At 44.6% G+C, this 19,243-nt stretch overlaps 2 protein-coding genes across 2 annotated transcripts in view; one reads left to right on the top strand and one right to left on the bottom strand.

The window, feature by feature from the left end:
• The window catches only part of Zzef1 (zinc finger ZZ-type and EF-hand domain containing 1), a 127,214-nt gene extending 126,960 nt beyond the window's left edge, over positions 1-254 (bottom strand). Inside the window, exon 1 of the mRNA XM_033762734.1 lies at positions 4-254. Within this exon, the coding sequence (XP_033618625.1) occupies positions 4-115 (112 nt within the window). The 5' untranslated portion in view covers positions 116-254. The remainder of the gene's footprint in view (positions 1-3) is intronic.
• Positions 255-362: 108 nt separating this feature from the next.
• Positions 363-15,145, top strand: LOC104853420 (neuferricin). Its single transcript, XM_010611358.3, has 4 exons — positions 363-904; positions 7,100-7,240; positions 12,236-12,422; positions 14,104-15,145. Exons 1-4 carry the CDS (start codon positions 640-642, stop codon positions 14,318-14,320), a joined length of 810 nt encoding a protein of 269 aa, XP_010609660.1. The 5' UTR covers positions 363-639; the 3' UTR covers positions 14,321-15,145.
• The last annotated feature ends 4,098 nt before the right edge of the window (positions 15,146-19,243 follow it).

The raw sequence follows: 19,243 nt of genomic DNA, 5'->3' as shown, positions 1-19,243 counted from the left end.
GGCCCGAGCCGGGGGTCGTTCCCGAGTCGGCCGCCCAGGCCTGGTGCTGGCTCCAGCCTTCGCCCCCAGCGGCTGCCGCTTCGTCTTCACTACTGTTACTCGGAGCATTCCCCATGGGGCCTCCGTCTTGGGTGCAGGGCTCTACCGCCGCCGCCGCAGCCTTCCAGCCTCGACCTGTCAACCTCCGACAGCACCCAGCGGGCGGGGACAGGGAGGAGAAGACGGCGGCAGGAGCGACTTCCGCTTTCCTGGCCGTCAAGCGAGAAATGCTATCGCAATGGCGCCGTCAAGCGTACTCCACCAGCTTACGACACCTACTGGAGGACTACCGCAGCAAAGGGTGGAACTCTTGATTTTCCAGAGAGAGCGTCTGTCATGACGTGTGCGTCATCCTGCAGACTGCCTTGCCGCCATTTTTGTTGGGGGCGGATAAACTGTAAGAGAAGGTCTTTCACCGTTGCTCCGCTTATTCGGCATTCCTCCACGTTCACAAGCAATGCCGAAAAGTATGCGAAAGAATCAGAGCCAAGAAATGAGCTTTTCGCCAAAGATTTTGAGCGTGTCACTTCGATGACGTCACGGTCGGCGCCCCCGCCATCTTAATCATGGGCAGCGAGGCGGCAACTTTGGAAGTGTGGCATGGGTGCGGCTGTCTTAAGGCGGAGACCCTGCGGGCGTGGACTCTTGCTGAGCCTGGCCGTAGGGGTCGTGGCCATGATAACATCGTGGCTGCTGGGCTGGTGTTCTTCAGCGGGCTTTCGCCTTTTCATACCCGAGGAGCTGTCCCGCTACCGCGGCGGCCCAGGGGACCCGGGCCTCTACTTGGCATTGCTGGGCCGTGTCTACGACGTGTCCTCTGGCCGGAGGCACTACGAACCTGGAGCCCACTATAGCGGCTTCGCAGGTATTAGGCCGCTCAGGCCTTTTCCTCCTGCGCGGGTCTGTAGCCACCTGCGCCTCGTTCTTTATTTCATTTATTCATCTGTTTCCCCAGACCACCACGTTTGTCCTACTCCCGGGGCGGACTGGACTCGATTGCGCATCCTTATGGTCTCTGGCTGGGCGGGACTATGGCCAGCTGTTTTCCACTCCTACCTCCCTGGCTACCGCTACGCGTTACCTCTGCTTGGGAAACATGTCTTGTGTCTTGTTACCCATTACCCAAAGTTGGGAGCCTGAGGAGGCTTTGTGCAAGACTTAATGCAGGGCCTTCATGGCTCACAGTTCCCTACCCTCACAGTTCTAATTTCAGGCACCTCTGTATGTCTCGACCCAAAATACTCTTCCTGCCATCCCAGGTTTTTTCCAAAAAGGTAAGGTATTTGGTTTGTGTGTTCTCATTTTCAGTACAAAGGTACTTGTGCGCCTTTCAAAAAAAGAGTATAGGGCCGGGTACTTAGCTCAGTGGCTCTTCGCCTGCCTCACAAGCCCAAAGTCCTGAGTTCGATCCCTGGTCCTGGGAGGGATGAAATAGTATAAAGTTATAGCTCAGTAAATGGGTCCAGTCACCTTTACAGCCCTTTAATACTTAGAATCACAGTGGCCTATCCTAGGCGCCCCGCAACTCAGCTGCAGGAGTTCAAGACCAGACTAGAAGTTCTCGACCAGCCTGGGCAGCATAGCGAGACATCTCAAAAAGGCAAAACAAGCAAACAAACAAAAAACAGACGAAAAGACGTGGCCTCAATTTTAATTTTTTTTTCTACTGTTCCCATTTTATTCCTGAGGAAATTAAAAAATATGATTTGTCTAAAGTTTTGACGACTAAGCACTGACAGGATCAGAACCACCAGCCTTACCAGTGAGAACCAGATGAATACAAAACGTGTTGGAGGGAAAAGGTGTGCAGAAGGCCTAAATGACTAGGCACATAATAAATAAGCATCTTCCACTTTACATTCTTCTAAGGGAATAATTCGGAAGCTGCCTCTGGCATTTAAAACACAAGTCACTTCCTTCTCTCCAAGCTACTTAAACTGTCCAGCTGGGGAAGGGACTAAACCAGGGCTACAGTAAGTAAAAAGCACCACTGGGACTGGGACCAAGGTTTTTCGTTTTGTTTTGTTTTTTAGAACTTCATTAGTTTTTATTTCATGAGTCATCCCCCCCCCAGGTAGTATAGATTACTTAATATGCAAACAGTAAAGAGTAATGAGGCAGGATTAAAATAAAAATTTTTTTCAACTATTCATCACTAATTGTATCATTGCCTCTGTGAACCGTCCTTTTGAATTGTACAGATAGAATATCTAGAAAATATTTTTCAATGCTTCTTTCAGATCATATTCAAGCAGTTTCTTCTTTTTTGGTGCTAGGGAAAGAAGGTTTACTACTCAACCATTGTGCTTAAAAGTTTGCTTTGAAAAGGTTTGAAAAGTTAAGCATATTTCTCAAATTTCCCTCAGTGTGATTGTAGTTTTCTGAAACAAGAAATAAATATCTTGGGGCATCATGTCTTACTGGTGTTCACATTCAGTAACTCAAATTAGAACCAAACCATTGCTCAGTCTTCTGTAAGAATACTGAATTTAAATTCTTGCAACACTGATATAGCTTTATTTTTTAACAGTTAGTCTTATGGACAATTAATAAATATTAGATTTAATATGTATGGACTTTTGCAATTGTATTTCACAATAAAATTTAAGAATAATTGAGTGTTCATTCCTGTAATGGCTTCTTAAGCCTAACCTAAACCTTTACTAATTATAAAATTCTAATATGGTATATTACTTAAAAAGACCTGAGCTTCATTTTGTAGTAAATTGATGGCTTGTACTTAATATCTGTTGCATAAAGTAGCTGGCTATTTGCACTGGACCTCATAGTTGGTAAAATTCCCTTCTGGTCATAGCCTAATAAATTACCTTAGAACTTGAGAATGGAAGCTAGGAGGAATTCAAATGAGGTGTGGCCACCCTCCTTCAACCAAAGTAGCTGTGCTCATACCAAGGTTTTTATGTACCTACCAGTTGAGAGCATTTTTTGGTACTGTTTGCCACATGCTGGATGGCAGGACAGCCGTATGGATGTAGGCACAAATGTGGGCATAAAATCTTACATTTATGGGATGATACCAGCAATGTGCCCTCCTGTCTACTGAATTCCTGTGTGCCAGATGTTCATTAAACAATCTGTTTATTGAGCACTACCATGTGTCCTACCTTGTGCCAACTGCTGAAGAGTAAGAAATGTGTCTAGGTGTGTTCATTCATTTGTTCATTCAGTCAATATTTTTAATTTTTTGTGTGTGGTATTAGGGTCTTGTGCATGCTAGGCAAGAGCTCTAACATTGAAATACAGTGGACCCCTGAAATTCATAAGGGGTTAGGTTCCTAGAGCACCTGTGAATTTTGAAAAACCATGAATTTCAGATATGGTCAGAAAAATGCCTACAAATGCCTATTTTTATAGTTTGATCCCTAAATACGTTTCCTGCAGTTACATAATTTAATAGAATACTGCATTAATATAGCCTTAGGAGGTGCAGCACATTTTGACAGCATCTTAGGGACCTTAAGGCTTTACGAAGAACAAAATCGAGAACACTTGAGATAGCTACACACAGTATAACACTTTACCTGTGGGAATGCTGAGGTGGAGATCGGTTACAGGGCAGCAACCAATCAGCAGCAATGAGAACTGAGTAACGCTCTCAGTTTGCTACACGCAAACCTCTCGCCAAAATGCAATTACAGAGGAGAGGATATTTGCAGTTTCTGTGAAATTGTGTGGGTTTCCATTTAGGCTTTAGGGAAAAATGAATTGACAGGCTGCGTTCTTTGAAACACGGCTTCATGGAGGTATAATGTACATGTCCAGGCTTTAAATTTTTTAAAATTTTGAAATAGGGCCTAATCCTCCTACCTCAGCAGTAGCCAGGTTTACAAGAGTGTGCTGCCATACATAGCTACTTTTATTGAAAAACAGTTCATAGAAAAAAAAAATTCTTTTTTTTGAGACAGGGTTTTGCTGTGTTCAGGCCAGCCTTGAACTTAACAGCATTCAACATGCCTTAGCCTCCTGGTACTGGGATTATAGGCATGCGCCACCATGTCTGGCTAATGTGCCCTTTTTAAGTGTACAGTATGGTGGGTTTTAAAAAATATAACCAGAAATTTTCATAAACACCACCACTGTCTAATTCCAGACTCTATGTCTGATAGTCCTAGCCCTTAGCAAGTCCAGTACACTTTCTGCTTCTAGACATTTGCCTGTTCTGGGCATTTCATATAAATAGCATAATATATATTTTGTCTGGGGTATCTTTTTCTTCACATAATGTTTTAAGGCTCATCCATAATTATTTGTATTTTATTCCTTTTTTTTTTTTTTAAATAGGGTCTCACTGTATACCCCAGGCTGGCCTTGAATTCGCAGCCCTCCAGCCTGAGCTTCTCCAGTGTTGGGATTACAGTCATGCACCACCATACCCAGGACTTCATTCCTTTTTATGGCTAATTTCTATTCCATTGTATAGTTAGACCAGAATTTATCTACATTTCAGTTGATGGACTTTAGGGTTATTTCTACTTTTTGCTCATTATAGATAATGCTGCTATAAATATTTGTGTATAAGGATTTTTGTGAATATATGGTTTTAGTTATCATTGGTATACACCTAAACGTGGAACTGCTGTTTAGTATGGTAACTCTGTTTAACTTTTTAGTAAACTGCCAGCTGTCTTCTAAAGTGGCTGTGCATTGTATATTTCCATCAGGAGTGTATTAGAGTTTCAATTTTTCCACACACGTCCTCACCAAAACTTTTTAAGTTCTTTTTTTAATCTTAGTTGGTTTGAAGTTGTATTTCATTGTGGTCTTGCTTTTTTTTGATCAAGTACAGTTTATATGTTTTTCCCTTTGATTGTTTGTACAGCCAAAATCATAAAGATTTATATCTTTTTTTCTTTGGAAACAAAATCTCACTATTATAGTTCAGGCTGGCCTTGAACTCAAGGCAATCCTCCTGCCTCAGCTTCGAGTGTTAGAATTATAGGCATGTGCTAACATGCCTTGGTATTCCTGTTTTATATGTGTTCTATAGTTTTAGCTGAAATGTTCAAGTCTTAGGTCTATTTTGAATTAATTTTTATATGTGGTATGAGATAGGGGTCTAAATTCATTCCTTTGAATGTGGCTCTTCCATTGTCTCAGTATCATTTGTTGAAAAAACACTTCTTTCACTGAATTGACTTGGCACCCTTCTTGAAAATCAATTGGTTATAAATATATAGTTTTCATTCCTGAAGTACCTGTTGAGAATTAAAGATCAGGCACTGTATCAGACACTAGGGAATCAATATTAAATAAATTCAGTGTTTTCTCTTTCCTGCTAAAACTTAACAGACTAGCCAGGTACAGTGCATCCTACTTGTAATCATAGTTAATGAGGAAGCTGGGGTAGGTCTTCAGGTCTGAACCTGTCTGGGCAACTTGGTGAGATGTAGCTCAATAGTAGAGTACTCCTAGGTTTAATCTCCAGTGCTGGAAAAAAACAAAACAAAACAAAAAAACAGCTAGGTATGGTGGTACAAGCCTGAAACCCCAGCACTTGGGAGGATGAGGCAGGAAGATTTCTACAAAGTTTGAAGCCAGCCTGGGCTGCACAGTGAGTTCACTGTCAGTCTGAACTACATAAGTGAGACCTTGTCTCAAAACAAAAAAAAGAAATCCAAAATAAGACAATAAAATAAAAAGGCAAATAGGAAAGACAAATAGATGTCACACATTAAATCCTGACATTAAGTAGATACCATTAATTACAATTAATTAAGGAATTATTTTTGTGGTATATTAAAAAGAAAAAGTACCAGTTTTACCAAATGCCCTAAACTAGTGGGAGAGGAGAGAGAACGAGCTCATTGAACAAAAAAGAATGTGACAAGACGAGTTTTGTGGCAGTTGGTGCAAGGCACTGTGTGACTAAGAAATTAGGATATTGCCCTAAGGCAAAGGAAAGCCACTGAGTATCTTTTTGGCAGAGGTATGACCTGATGAACTTATGATGAAAGTAACAGGTTAAGGCTGGGGATGTAGCTCAGTTTGAGAGTGCTTGCCTTGCATGTATATGCAAGGCTCTGGATTTGAGCTCCATGCTGCAAAAAAAAGGAAGCAAGGGTCTTAAGTGCTCCATGGAGAATAGATGAGTGAGGTAAGAGTGAAGGCAGGGAGACCCATGAGTGTTCTGCTGTGGTAGGTCAGATGAGATGATGGTAGCCTGGGCTTGCTTGGTGATTGGTGGAGACAGACAAATATAGGAACTAGTGGGGAAGAAAATATAAAACTTGGGCACTGATTAAATGTGAGGAAAACAGAAGGCATCAAGGCTGCATTCCTAGCCTGAGCAACTGGTTGGCATTTACAGACAGGGACACTAGAGGAGATGCAGGGTTCTTGGGGCAGGGTTGCTGGTGACCATTACTCATTGTGGACAGTTTGAAGTTATGATGGCTGTGAGACCACTGAGTGACGCTGACAACTGGACATACAGATCTGGTGCTCAGGAAAAGTCTGAGCTACTACAGCTTTGGCGATCTTTAGCACAAAGGTGGGATTTGAAACCTCAAGAGCGGATAAGATTGGCAAGTGAGAGGGTATGGACAATAATTGATCCTTGAGGCAGAAAAACGATGAGGAGCTATAGAAGGAGAAGGAAAACCAGAAGTGTATTGTCATGGATTTGGTCAGTTGTGCTAAATGTTGCTGAAAGAAGATGAAAGAATATGACAAATGCCAGAGATGTGTGTTACAAGTCCAGGAGCATCTGCCACAGAGAAGAGGATTACATTTCCCTGGGGCTAAGGTTGGAAGGAGATATTTCTCAGAAAATAGATTAAAAAGAAAATTCTCTGATACTGGGAATTGAACCCAGGACCTTGCACTGTACTACTGATGCTGAACTACATCCCTAACCCTTTTTATTTTTTCATTTTGAGACAAAGGTCTTGCTAAGTTTCCCATGCTGGCCTCAAACTTGTGATCCTACTGCTTCAGCCTCCTGAGTACTTGTGGTTACAGGCATGGACCACCATGCCCAGCTAGAAAACAAATTCTTGAGTTGGTACAACTAAATCTATTATAAGCTTTTCTCCTGCAGGCCGAGACGCATCCAGAGCATTTGTGACCGGAGACTATTCTGAAGCAGGCCTGGTAGATGATGTAGCTGATTTGTCCTCCTCTGAGATGCTGACTCTTCAAAACTGGCTTTCATTTTATGAGAAGAATTACGCATGTGTTGGTAGGTATTCCACAGGTCATTTCCATAGATTTCACTTGGTTGTCCAACAACTTCTTTCAAGGCGCCAGGATTCTTTAGGGATTGCCCCCCAAGGTTAAAATCTGAAAAATAGGGCTGGGGAGTGCTTGCTTAGCATATGTGAGTCCCTAGGTTTGATCCCCAGCACCACAAACACCCCCCGTCCTCTCCCCCAAAAAACCAGTTTGAAAATTAGCCCTGGATTTTTCATTTTAAATTCTGGCTGTTAGTGAGCCCCACAAGGAAAAAGATATGGGACCTCTTTCCCTCACTCTCGATCTTGGGAGAGGATTGCCAAGCCCTTTGCCTTGGCCCCAGTTGCCCAAAGCCAGTGGTCACCTGCACCATCCCTGAACAGCTAGCCCTGAGAGCGTAGCTGTCTTGTTTCAGTGTGTTCTGTGCATCTGGCTTCAGCACACAGCCAGGAAGGCTTGAAGCCTAAATTGGTATGTAGTTTGTTGTTGTTGTTGTTGTTGTTGTTGTTTTGGTACCAGGGATCAAACTCAGGACCTTGTGCTTGCGAGGCAGGCAGCAGCACCACTAAACTAAATCCTCAGCCCTTGTATGTAGTTTTGGTAATTCCCTTTTATTTTATTTATATAAATATAAAAAATATATATATATTTTTTTGAGATAGGGTCATACTGAGAAGTTCAGACTGGCCTTAAACTTAAACTTACTGTGTAGCCCAGGTTGGCCTCGAATTTGTAGCAGTTCTTCTGCCTCAGCCCCAGCCCCACTGTGTGCTGGGATTACAGGCATGTACCGCCATGTGGGGCTAATTCTCTTTTATTTTGTCCTATGAGCAGTGTCTTGAGGTGGAAGTCATGCTGATCAAATGCTTGCTGCAGCTAGCTGTGTGTGGCACTTGGTACTTACTGGTGATACATGAGGGAACTTGGCTCTTAAGTGGACAGATACCTCCATCATCCTAAGGAAGTGTTGCAGATGCTAAACATGGCACTAAGTTGAGATGCCTAAGAGCCCTCTTTCCATCTGTCTGCATCACTCACCTCTCACCGGAGCCCTACTTACATATGGCCAACTTATGGGAAATGCCAGTGTCACTTCACCATTTTAAGAGGTCTAAGTTGGAAGTGTTTTTCTCTGTTTCTGATGCCTCTAAACATCTGCTTTTGTCATTACCGCTTGGTTTATCTTTTTCTGAGACCAGTAGTATTTTTACTAACTCCTTGGTTCCTTCCATATCCACTTGGCCACGGCTTTTTTCATAACATCTAAAGCTCATACCTTTCCATTTCCAGTCCCACCTCATCATCATTGGGCTTTGTCATCCCAACCTGTGACACACACTTCCTTATTTTCCCATGGTCTGCTGCACATTGTTCCTGAGACCACAGCCACATCTGCTGTTGAAGGAACTGACCCCTGGCCAGCTGACCACTTGCACTTTAAAAGGCCTGGTTCTTCCTTTCTCCCATGAGGTTGCCAACATTGCTGAGTTGCAAACTCAACATAAAAGAAGGAGAATGAGCAAAATATTTTAGACCAAATGCTGTGCTGAGATTTGGGGAGCTAATACAAGTGTTCCTGATATGGTAAGACAAATGAAGTAGTCTTGTTGGAACATGCATAATGTGTGTGTGTGTGTGGAGGAGCATATGGTTGGAAGAGGCTGAGAAGGATTCCAGTTAAACTCAGTATAGATTTGAATGTCTACTTTTGGTAAATTGTGGTTGTGGTCCTCATGGGGGCCACGGGTGAGAATATAGTTCCTGCCCACTCTAGGATGAGGATACAGTGAGGTTTTCTCTGGTCACCAGAAACCCTTGGCATATCAGGGATGAAGGTGTATTGTTAAGACACGGACTGAATTGAAGGTAGTGAGGAAGCCATGGTGGGGCTGTGTAACTGGGCCTCAAGGAAAGTGAGGCGACATTTGTGCTCTGGATACAGAACTGGCTTCAGAGAACCAGGTAGTGACCACGCTTTTCATGATACACTTCCTCTCTCTCTCACCCTCTTTCTCTCCCTTCCTCCCCACCCCCTCTTCTCCTGTCTGTCCTTATAGTCAGTCTCATGTCTAAAACTCATCAAGACAGTTTGTGACTATATAATATGAAGCCCCTGTAAAACTGAAAGTTCTGTACCACCAACAATTGAGGGCCTGGGACTCTTCATCCAACAGGTGGAGTGAATGCTCTGGAGAAGACGTCTGAGTGCTGGGCTGGCCTGGTGGGGAGAGTCGTATTATAAACAAGTAAGCACATCAAACAACTCCAGATAGGGCTACAGATCAGCCTGTGATATTACTTGGGAAGAGAATTCCAGGCTAAGCAGTAGTGCCTAAGGTGGGGAGCCATGAAACATGGTCAAGGAATAGAGAGGAAACAAATGTGCTGGAGCTGACTGTAAATGGCAGAGGAAGTAGTTTAGGAAGAGACAAACAGAAGTCAAATGAGTGGGGCACTGTGGCCCATGTCTGTAACCTCAGCTAAGGCAGGAGGAGGCTGAGGCAGGAGGATGGCAAGTTTGAAGCCAGCCCCAGTAACTTAGTGAGACGTTGTCTCAAAATAAAAAAGGGCTAGGGATGTAGCTCAGTGGTAGAGTGCTTGTCTAGTAATGTCCTGGGTTCAATCCTCAGTACCACAAGCAAATGGTTATAGGACCTCAGAAGCTCAGATAAGAAATTTATAGTCTGTCTCAAAAAAACAACAGAAATCTAGGTATGTTGGCACGCACCTTTAATCCCAGCACTTGACAAAAGAGAGTTTGAGGCCAGCCTGGCTACACAGTGAGTTCAAAGTCTGCCTGGACTACTTAATGAGACCCTGTCCCCAAAACACAAAACATTTTTATTTTATTTATTTATTTTTTGTGGTACCAGGGATCGAACTCAGGTCCTTGCACTTGCGAGGCAGGCCACCGAACCACTGAGCTAAATCCCTGGCCCAAACAGTTTTTAAAAAGTGTATATTTTAACCATGTGCTTTGAGAAGCTGTTGGAGGGTTTTTTTCACTTTGACATTCAGAGCACTGGGCAGAAATCACATTGCGTCAACATGTTGGAGGGGTTTTTTTGTTTTTGCTTTGTTTTTGTTTTGTTTTTTGTACCAGGGATTGAACTCAGGACCTTGCGCTTGTGAGTCAGGCAGGTGCCACTGAGCTAAATCCCCAGCACTATTGGAGGGAGGGTTTTGATCACACAGAAATGACATAGGACTCGTGTTTTAAAAGAGCACTCAGCTGCTTTGTGGAGAGAGAGCTACAGGAAGAGCTTAACTGGAAACAGACTGGTTGGAAGGCTTGTGCCATATAGCCTGGTTTGGATTAGGTGGTAACGGTAGAATTGGAAAAGAGTAAACAGAACTGGGATATATTTTAGAGATAGGACTGACAAGGTTTTCTAATGGGTAGGCATGAATCACAGAAGGTATATATTTGGATGTGAAGGAGGAGTCAGAGATCCAAGGTTCGTCCAGATAACAGAGGACAGATGTGACATAGATTTGGGGACATCAGGGAAGGGGCTTGAATGGCTTCATCGACTTGCTGAATACATGTATCACTGGAATCCCAGTCAGTTCTTGCCAATGGTAGCTGTTGGACCCACATGGTTGAGGGCAGGTGTACATGTTACCTCCTACTTCATCCAGCCTCCCCCCAGAAGAGCTTTCTATTGCTTCCCTCACCCTGTGACAGGTGCTGCCTGTGAAGGCCATTGGGCCCTCGGGACTTGGGGATGTCAGGTCCCTGCACCCAGGAAAACTGATCCTTCTTTGGTGCTGGCCTATAGGCTGTGGACCACTTGGCCACTGCCTCCACAGCTTAGACTTTAAGAAATTTTGACAGGCATTTTAAATGAAAACAAGTTTCTACTTATGTGTGTGAAACTGAATGACTGGGCCAGAAGAGAGACAAAATACTCCACACCCACAGCTTAAAGGAAGAGAGATTTATTTTTTGACTCACATTTTCAGTTTATGGTTAGCTGGCTCCAAGGCCGAAAGAAAGGCATGGTGGGAAGGGCTGGCAGAGGAAGGCCAGAAAGTGGTGGGGTGGGGGGCAACATATACGTATACCCTTCCAGTTCACCAGCCAGGGACCTGCCTCTTACAACCAGGTCCCACCTCGCAACAGCACAGCAGTGAACTCACCAGTGAGTACAAAGGTACCCCCAAAATCGGGGAACATTCTAGATCTATACCCTAACAGAGCCAGACCACTTACCAGCTTCATTGACTTCCCCAGTTACTCACTCTCCCAAGTTTCTGTCCTACAAATATGAAAAGTTATTTCTTTCTCATAGGTCTGCTGGGAGGATTAAAAATGTTAGTAAAATGCTGGTTGGTATAGTGCCTGATCCTGAGTAAGTGCTCAAGGAATGACTTATTTACACTTATATAAGGCAAAACAATTTGACATTGGGAAAAAATGAGCCACAAAAAAATATGAACCAGGAGCCAGGGATTTAACTTAGTGGCACCATGCTTGCCTTGCAAGTGCAAGGTCCTGAGTTCGATCCCTGCTATTTTAAAAAGAAGAACTAGTAAAGCCATTCATCATTTATTCATATATTCATGTATGCCCAAGCACTGCAGAGCATCACTAAAGTGAATCACACACATGGCTCCATCCTTAGAGAAACAGTGGCTGGAGGTGAGGAAGATCTGATCATTTATGTACTAAGGACTCATGGGGAAACTTACCTGCAGTCATTTAAGATGTTGAGTGGCTTAGATAGAAGGCACCAAAGTTCTCCTACAGCCAGGGCGTAGCTCAGTGTTTCAGTGCTTGACTAACGTGCCTGGCCTGAAGTTCCATCCCCAGCTTCACACACCGGAAAATGCCCCCTAATATAATTTCTTAGTAAGGGAGCACACAGCAGGCAGTTTGGAGAGCCCTGAAGTCCAAACCTATGGGAATTTGAGCCTGACTCCAGCTGCTCACAGAGCTCAGCATCTGTTCATACCTCACTCCCACTGTTACTCTGACCTCAGTCTCCTGTCCCCACAGGAAGAGTGATAGGAAGGTTCTACAGAGAAGATGGGCTGCCCACCCCAGAGCTGACCCGGGTAGAAGCCGTGATGGCCAAAGGCTTGGAGGCTAATAAACAGGCCCAGCAAGAGAAGCAGAAGTTCCCACCCTGCAATGCTGAGTGGAGTGCCACCAAGGGCAGCCGGTTCTGGTGTTCCCAGAAGAGGTAAGCAGGCTTCTCTTCACTCCCTTCCACCTGACTCCCAAATCAAAAATTCCAGGCCATTCTGTCTACGTTATTCAGGGAATCCATCAATTACTAAGTTTTTCACAATATCTATGCTCTATGATGGTGACTCTCACCTTTGGCTGCATTTTAGATCTGGGAGAATTTAGAAGTTACTTATGGTATCACTTCTCTCAAGAGAGTAAATAAAAACACTAAGGTTGAGATTTGGGCATCCCCCTCTCCCATTCTTCCCTGCTGAAGGAAGATTCCTGGTCTGGGAAGGAGAAAGCACAAGTACTATTTCCTGTTTGTTTCAGCTTGTTCAGCAATCCCTGGGCCAGGGTTTCCTGTCTCTGTCAGCACAAATCCTGCCTGCCTGCAGGGGATAGGGATGAGGAGGTGGGCCCATGGCAGGATGCCTGCAGGTGCTATTTTAAAAGCACTGCACATTCTGACATTCTAGGAGGTGCAGGCTACATGGAATAGTCTTCCTGTAAGCACCAAGTGAAATAAGCTAGACTAACAAGATTTTTTTTTCCTGCTTTATCAGGCCAGCCTGACTTAAAACTTCAACTGGAGCCTCTCAAATCTCCTTTAGCTCTCATAAGGGGGCAAAAATCCCAGAAACTATACAAACCTCCTAGCTTCAGAGTTGGAGTATTTGCCTAGCCTGTGTGAGGCCTGGGTTCAATTTCTGGTACTAGGGAAAAAAAAGGAGAGGAGAGATATAAGTTAGAATTCCCTAGAGAAATGGATTTAATATGAAATATGTGTATGATCATAGCAAGGACTCACTAGGTAGGCTTACAATGGCTGCTTGTGGAATCAGGAGCGGGACAGTGCAGAATGGTCACCTGGGTGCTAAAGAGCCAGAAAAGCCAGTTGAAGGTGGAAAGCCTGGAGCCCACTGCAGTCCTGTATGTGTCAGTGTTGGAAAGCCGAAGGGTCTGACCCAAAGGCTGAAGGAACTGGAGACAAACATCTAAAGGCAGTTTCGAAGGCCGGAGCTTCTCCAAAGAAGCAAAGGGCAGACGGTTTTCTTTCTCTTTTCATTCCATCCAGCTGCAAGCCTGGCTGATGCCCCTCCAGATGTGGCTGTTCTTCCCCAGTTTGTAGCCGATGTGTCAGTCAACTGCAGGCGCACTCAGGGCTTCACTGAGTCAGTTCTTAGGTCAAGTTGACATGTCAACTAACCATCACAGGGGGCCTCAGAAAGAGTTCAGCTCTCACTGAGGAGGAATAGGGATGTCTCTGCCATTGTGAAGGGTAGAAGGACCGCATCCCTAAGTGCTGTGTAGACCCCCTCTGTCCTATAGGGAAGCTGATTCACTGTGTGGACAAGAGCATACAGTCAAAGCCACAAGCTTTCTGGAGGCCCAGCTTCTGTATCCTCACCCATTTCCCTTGCCTTAATTTGGGGAGCAGGGCTGGAGAGCACAATGAAAGAAACTTTGAGTCTGCCACCAGCCTGGGGACAGTGACATTGGTTTTGTGTGGGGAAGCTGGAGGAAGTCAGGAGAAAACAAGGTTCAGGCTGGATGCTGCCTGTCTGGGCCACCACCGAGACAGGAAGTGGCATGGCTTCTCCTTTTCATAGGCTTGGCTTGCTACCATTTTCTTCCCCAGAGAGAATCATGAACTAATGCTTTTAAGAAGTCCTCTCTTTTTCTGTCCTCAGTGGAGGTGTGAGCAGAGACTGGATTGGCGTCCCCAGGAAGCTGTATAAGCCTGGGTCCCAAGAGCCCCACTGCGTGTGTGTGAGAACAACTGGCCCCCCAAGTGACCAGACTCTGGACCACCCCACACACAGAAATCGTGGGGACCTGGATGACCCCAGCTTGGGAGAATACCCAGGCTGCCCCCCTCTGGCTATCACATGTTCTTTCCCTCTCTAAGTTGGTGCCCTATGCACTGGTAACATACAGAACCCTGTATGGAACTCTGTAGGCCCTAATACTCATGTGCCATAGGGTGTCTCCTGGCATGAAACAGACTTCAGGACTCTAGCCACACCCTGCAAATGTACCTCACCATGGGTTGCTCATTCTGCTGAGGCAAAAGCTGGGCAGCCTACCAGGTACTCACCAGCCTGTTTTGACATTGTTCCCCTATGGCCACTTACATCTTCCTTCTGCACCCTCAGGTATTAATAGGTAAAAATACTACCTTCTCAGAAATCAGTAGGCAATGAGGAAAAGTCTCTGAGCTCTAGCTGCTTCCTTCCTAGGCCTGGACCAGCTGCTAGTCTGAGCCCTGCCCAAAATCCCAGCCCTGTCAGGGTATCTGGAGCAGTGGCAGAAAGGATCTGCATCTCTCAGCAGAGAAAGACACAAGAAGCTGTGCATATTAACAGCATAAGGTAACTTTGTCCCCAAGTCCCCACTAAGCTTGTGATACCTGACTTTTACAACTTTTTTTTTCTAAGACCTCTACCCTAAGGCAAACTTGAGTTCCTATCCAGTGCCAGTGAGTTGATTACAGTTGGCCAAAACTGTGAGTGGTGATAATAAAATGAGACAGGCTCATTCTGGAAATGGAAAGATTTTATACCTGTGGATCTTGCTAAGTTCCTTAGGTTGGCCTTGAACTTGGGATCCCCCTGCCTAAACCTCCCAAATAGCTGGAATTCCTGGCATGCAGTATTACACCAGCAAATGTTTGTTGTTGTTTGTTTGTTTCATTTTTTTGAGACAAGGTTTCACTATGTAGTTCAGGCTGATCTTGAACTCAGTATGTAGCTCAGGCTGGCCTCAAACTCAGTGATCCTCCTGTGTCAGCCTCCCAAGTGCTAGGATTACAGGTGTGCACTACTATCCTTGGCCCCAGAAAATTCTTGACTCCTGGTACAGCGTTGTTTCCACTGTTCCACATTTCTGGATGTCTCTGCTTTCCCCGGGGCAGAAACAAAGCAGAAGAGCTTAAATGGAGGACCTTGTTCACTTAGTTTGACAGCCCTCCACTCAGTGTCTGAGCCCTCTTCTGTTCACTAGATGTGGCCCTCACAGGCTAACTGAAAATGGGTCGGTATCACTGCTCTGGTTCTCTCCAATGCATATTTCTAAGTGACATACATTCACACACACACATGCCAAGCCTTGTGTTGAGGGCAGGGGATGGGGGAAGTAAAGTTCCTGACCTTGGGCATATAGTATGAAGTAAATCCCCGGTTAGATCACTGAGGAGGGCATTCTTTTGGTGGGAACCCAGAAATAGTGTGTGAGTCAGGTCCAGAGATGTGCAGACCCTTCCAAAACAAGGTGGATTCAGACTTTCCAACCATATGTGGACTTGGGCGGTGCCTAGTGGGTGTTTACCTGTCGTCTCACTAAAGCAAGACCTCTGAATCTGTGTTCCAGGACAGACTGGAAGCCTCAGGCACCTGCTCAGTTCTTTACTCAAGGAGAACCCATTTCTTCTTTATGCCAATAGCTTACTTTATGGTTTGTTTTTAAGAAAAGCTTTCCTTATGTCAGAGCACGAGTCAGCAAGTATGAATTGTCATTTTAGTAGTCCAAAGGGCTCTGCCACGAGAAGCTCGTAATTGCTAGAGAAATGCCACTTCTGTCTCTAGTAGAGGTGACCCAAGCAAAACTGTGCAGGACCGCCTGCATATTTCCAAGCTAGAGTTCAGTGCAGGAAGAGCACCCAAGACTTGCCAGCAATGGAGAAGAAAATATGTAGGGTGACTATGCCAAAGCAGGCCCTGTGCAAGAACTTTATTCTCATTTAGTCTCTGCCAGCCTTATTTGCATTTCCATTTTATGGTTCAGAAGGGGGCATAAAGATCCCCTACCTCTTTCTCCTACTAGAGGTAGAATTTCTGTAGCCACCGTATTTCTTATTACAGGCAGCCATTACAGCATATTAGCAGCAACAGAAGCAACCAACAGCTGACCTTTTTTATTCACACCAATGAGCAGAGGCTGGGAATCTCAACATCTGCCTTATAATTTTGCCATTCCAGTTTTCTTTAAACTCAGAACCAAGTTTGAAGAATGTGATCACAGGCTTAGCCACTGCACAACTGCACAGTGTGGAGAGCCAGCCTAACCTTACCCCACCCCTTGCTCTGGTCTAGAAACTGGCATCTGCAAGCTCAACCCTATGGACAGGTTGGGGCTGTGCCCCTCAGAGAATGAAGGCCCTGGGCTGGACCCATACCCTTGAAAGTACATTGTTCTGCCAGGGCCCCTGGATTCTGTTGAGTGGGTGCTGCTGCTATCAACCCTCCCTCCCCAGAGGTCCAGCGGTTTGTGTATTTGGAAGACAGGAAGGACATACTACTGATCACTGGTCTCTTCCAAGCAACCCAGTGAGCTAAGAGAGACACGTAACCTCAATTCTAGAGATAGGGAAACTAAGGCACAGAAAGCAGGCAATTTGCCTAATAATAAATGACAAGGCAGAATTAAAACCCAGCATGGTTTCCTGGCTGGGCAAAAACACGTGAAAGCTGACACTCACCTCCACCTGGTTGCTGACTGTCCTGTATTATGACCAGTGACGGGATGGTTAGCACTGTTTGCTTCAAGGATGGCTATTACAATTACAGTACTTGGGGTAGCTAATGGAAGTTAATAGTGCCTTTAACTATGAGAGAAGCCATATGAAAAAGATGTATTAGTCCACAGCTGGGCTGAACTATGGGGCAGGCAAAATAGAAAACGGGTAAAGGGATTTTGTTAGTTCAAGAGGTGTTTTGTGTCTGGCCATGGTGGCATGTGTGTGTAATTCTAGCACTTGGGTGGGAGGCAGAGGCAGGATGAGTGCCCCAAATTTGAGGCCAGCCTGAACTACACAGTAAGGCCCTGTCCTAAAAAACAAAGAGGTGTTCTGAAGGCCAGGTGAGCTTCTAGAGCTACAGTTTCTATAAGGGCTTTATGAAACACTATAGATTTTAAATTTGTGAACCCTAAAACCTTCCTTAGCATCCTCTGGAGCCCAGCCAGCAAGAAGCTCACCATGGGTGTGTCCTCTTGAGTAGTTCGTCCAGAGAACTTACAGGGGTCAGATGGCTGAGACTGAGTCTGTGATACACCGTACATCACCATAAGTTCAAGTCTAGGCCCATAGCACAGGAAGTCCAGGCAGCTGCTTGCTATGTGGACGATAGCAACTTTCTGACTGCTGTCGACAGTCTGTTTCAGGAAAATGCAGGAATTCAAACTTTACTAGGGGATAAAGTTATTTGCATATCAAAAGTTTTTAAAATTATTTTAAATGTTTATTGGTACTTCTGCATTAGAAGTAACTACAAATATTAAAGTTTCCACTTTAAATGTACAACTTTACTTCATTTTATTAAGGAATTGTTACAGAAAATGCAAGTATCAGTACATATTTGACAAATACATTCCATTACACAGACTCCAAAGAAATAATGCTGATAAACACCATGGTCCCATATGATGCCATCATCCCACACTGAATGCCACCCTTAATGGTCTGTGAGCCAAGATTACTGACCCACGTATGTGCCTACAGTTTCTGCCCAACTGTTGTTGCCCTTGCCCTTGGTACCACAGGGATGTCACAGAACAGCCAACTCCACATATCTGCCAAAAAAGCAAGTCAGAAAGTTGAGCAGTCTCAAGACCTCCTAGCTACAGAAGACCAATGTTGTCAGTTGTTACAGGTTAATACATTATTTATGCCACATAAAAGAACTGTACAAGTGATAATCTTCCAAAGAAAGTCTTTAAGGCATCTGTAATTTCTGTTAATTTAGTTTACATTTGATCAAACACTCAGCTCTTCACTAAATTGCTTCATAAGTGAAAGTGTGGCTTCCGAATGCCTTTGGCAAGCTGTTTCCTCTCTGTTCGCCCCTCTCCCTAGCTTGAGGGACAGCTCTGGTGCCACAGGCGGTTCTTCTGGGGCTCGACCTGAGGGAAGCAAGTGTGTCTGTGGTAGAAGTGTATATTTACTTGTGCATGCCACTGTCACCTGGGTGGTCATCTTGCCTTTCAGGGCTAAGCATTATAGTCCACAGTGTTCTTTTTTTCCACGTGAAAGAAACCTACACAGAGTACAGTGCTCTTGCCCTTCCCAAGCCTTCCTTCTGCCCTATGCCTGTGGACCAGATTAGTGCAGGAACAGTTTGATACAACATGAGGAACATGAATCAGGAAGTGACGAGACCACATGCACACTGAGCTCCATGCAGGAGACCCACTCAGTGGAGAGAGTGCAGAAGCTGATCCAGGTGGTCAGAATGACTCAGGGCTCTGAGGTAGAGGACTAAACGTCACATGGAACCCACTCCTTGGAGAGAATGTGGCGGATGAACTGAGCAGTCTAATCCAGCCTTGACTAAATTGGTAATTGGGGTTGACAATGCACAGGTACAAAACTCCAAATGAAACACATGTTCTAATATATCATTCAGTGAGACATCACCGAGAAGATAACTGAAACTAGAGTCGTCCTAAGTGTAGGCACTTAAGTTTGTGGGACATCTGTGTTACAGGATCATGGCAGATTAGCTTAAGCCATTTGATTTATATATAGCACATGGTTTGTACCTCTGTATTAGAAAAAAGTACACTAAGTCGGGTGATAAGAGGCAGTTAAAAAGCAAATTCACCTTACCAATGTTGATCGATACAGCAAATCATGTTTCAGTGAAGTTTATTCTTCTTGCTCTACTCATTCCTAACTGGAAACTTTCAGAATGAAAAAAATTAAGCTACTAGTACTTAAGCCACTGATTAAAATTCAGTAAGAACAGCTGGGCAGTTTTGTAGTCAAGTCTTGACAGCATGAGGAACACAAGAGGGGCACAGAGTGTGTCTGGGTCCAGGGCAGTGTAAGCTGGA

This window comes from Fukomys damarensis, unplaced genomic scaffold, assembly GCF_012274545.1.
Source record: "Fukomys damarensis isolate Sample0158 unplaced genomic scaffold, DMR_v1.0_HiC HiC_scaffold_13, whole genome shotgun sequence".
NCBI classification, from domain to species: domain Eukaryota; kingdom Metazoa; phylum Chordata; class Mammalia; order Rodentia; family Bathyergidae; genus Fukomys; species Fukomys damarensis.
This window is presented reverse-complemented; position numbering and strand designations above follow the sequence as displayed.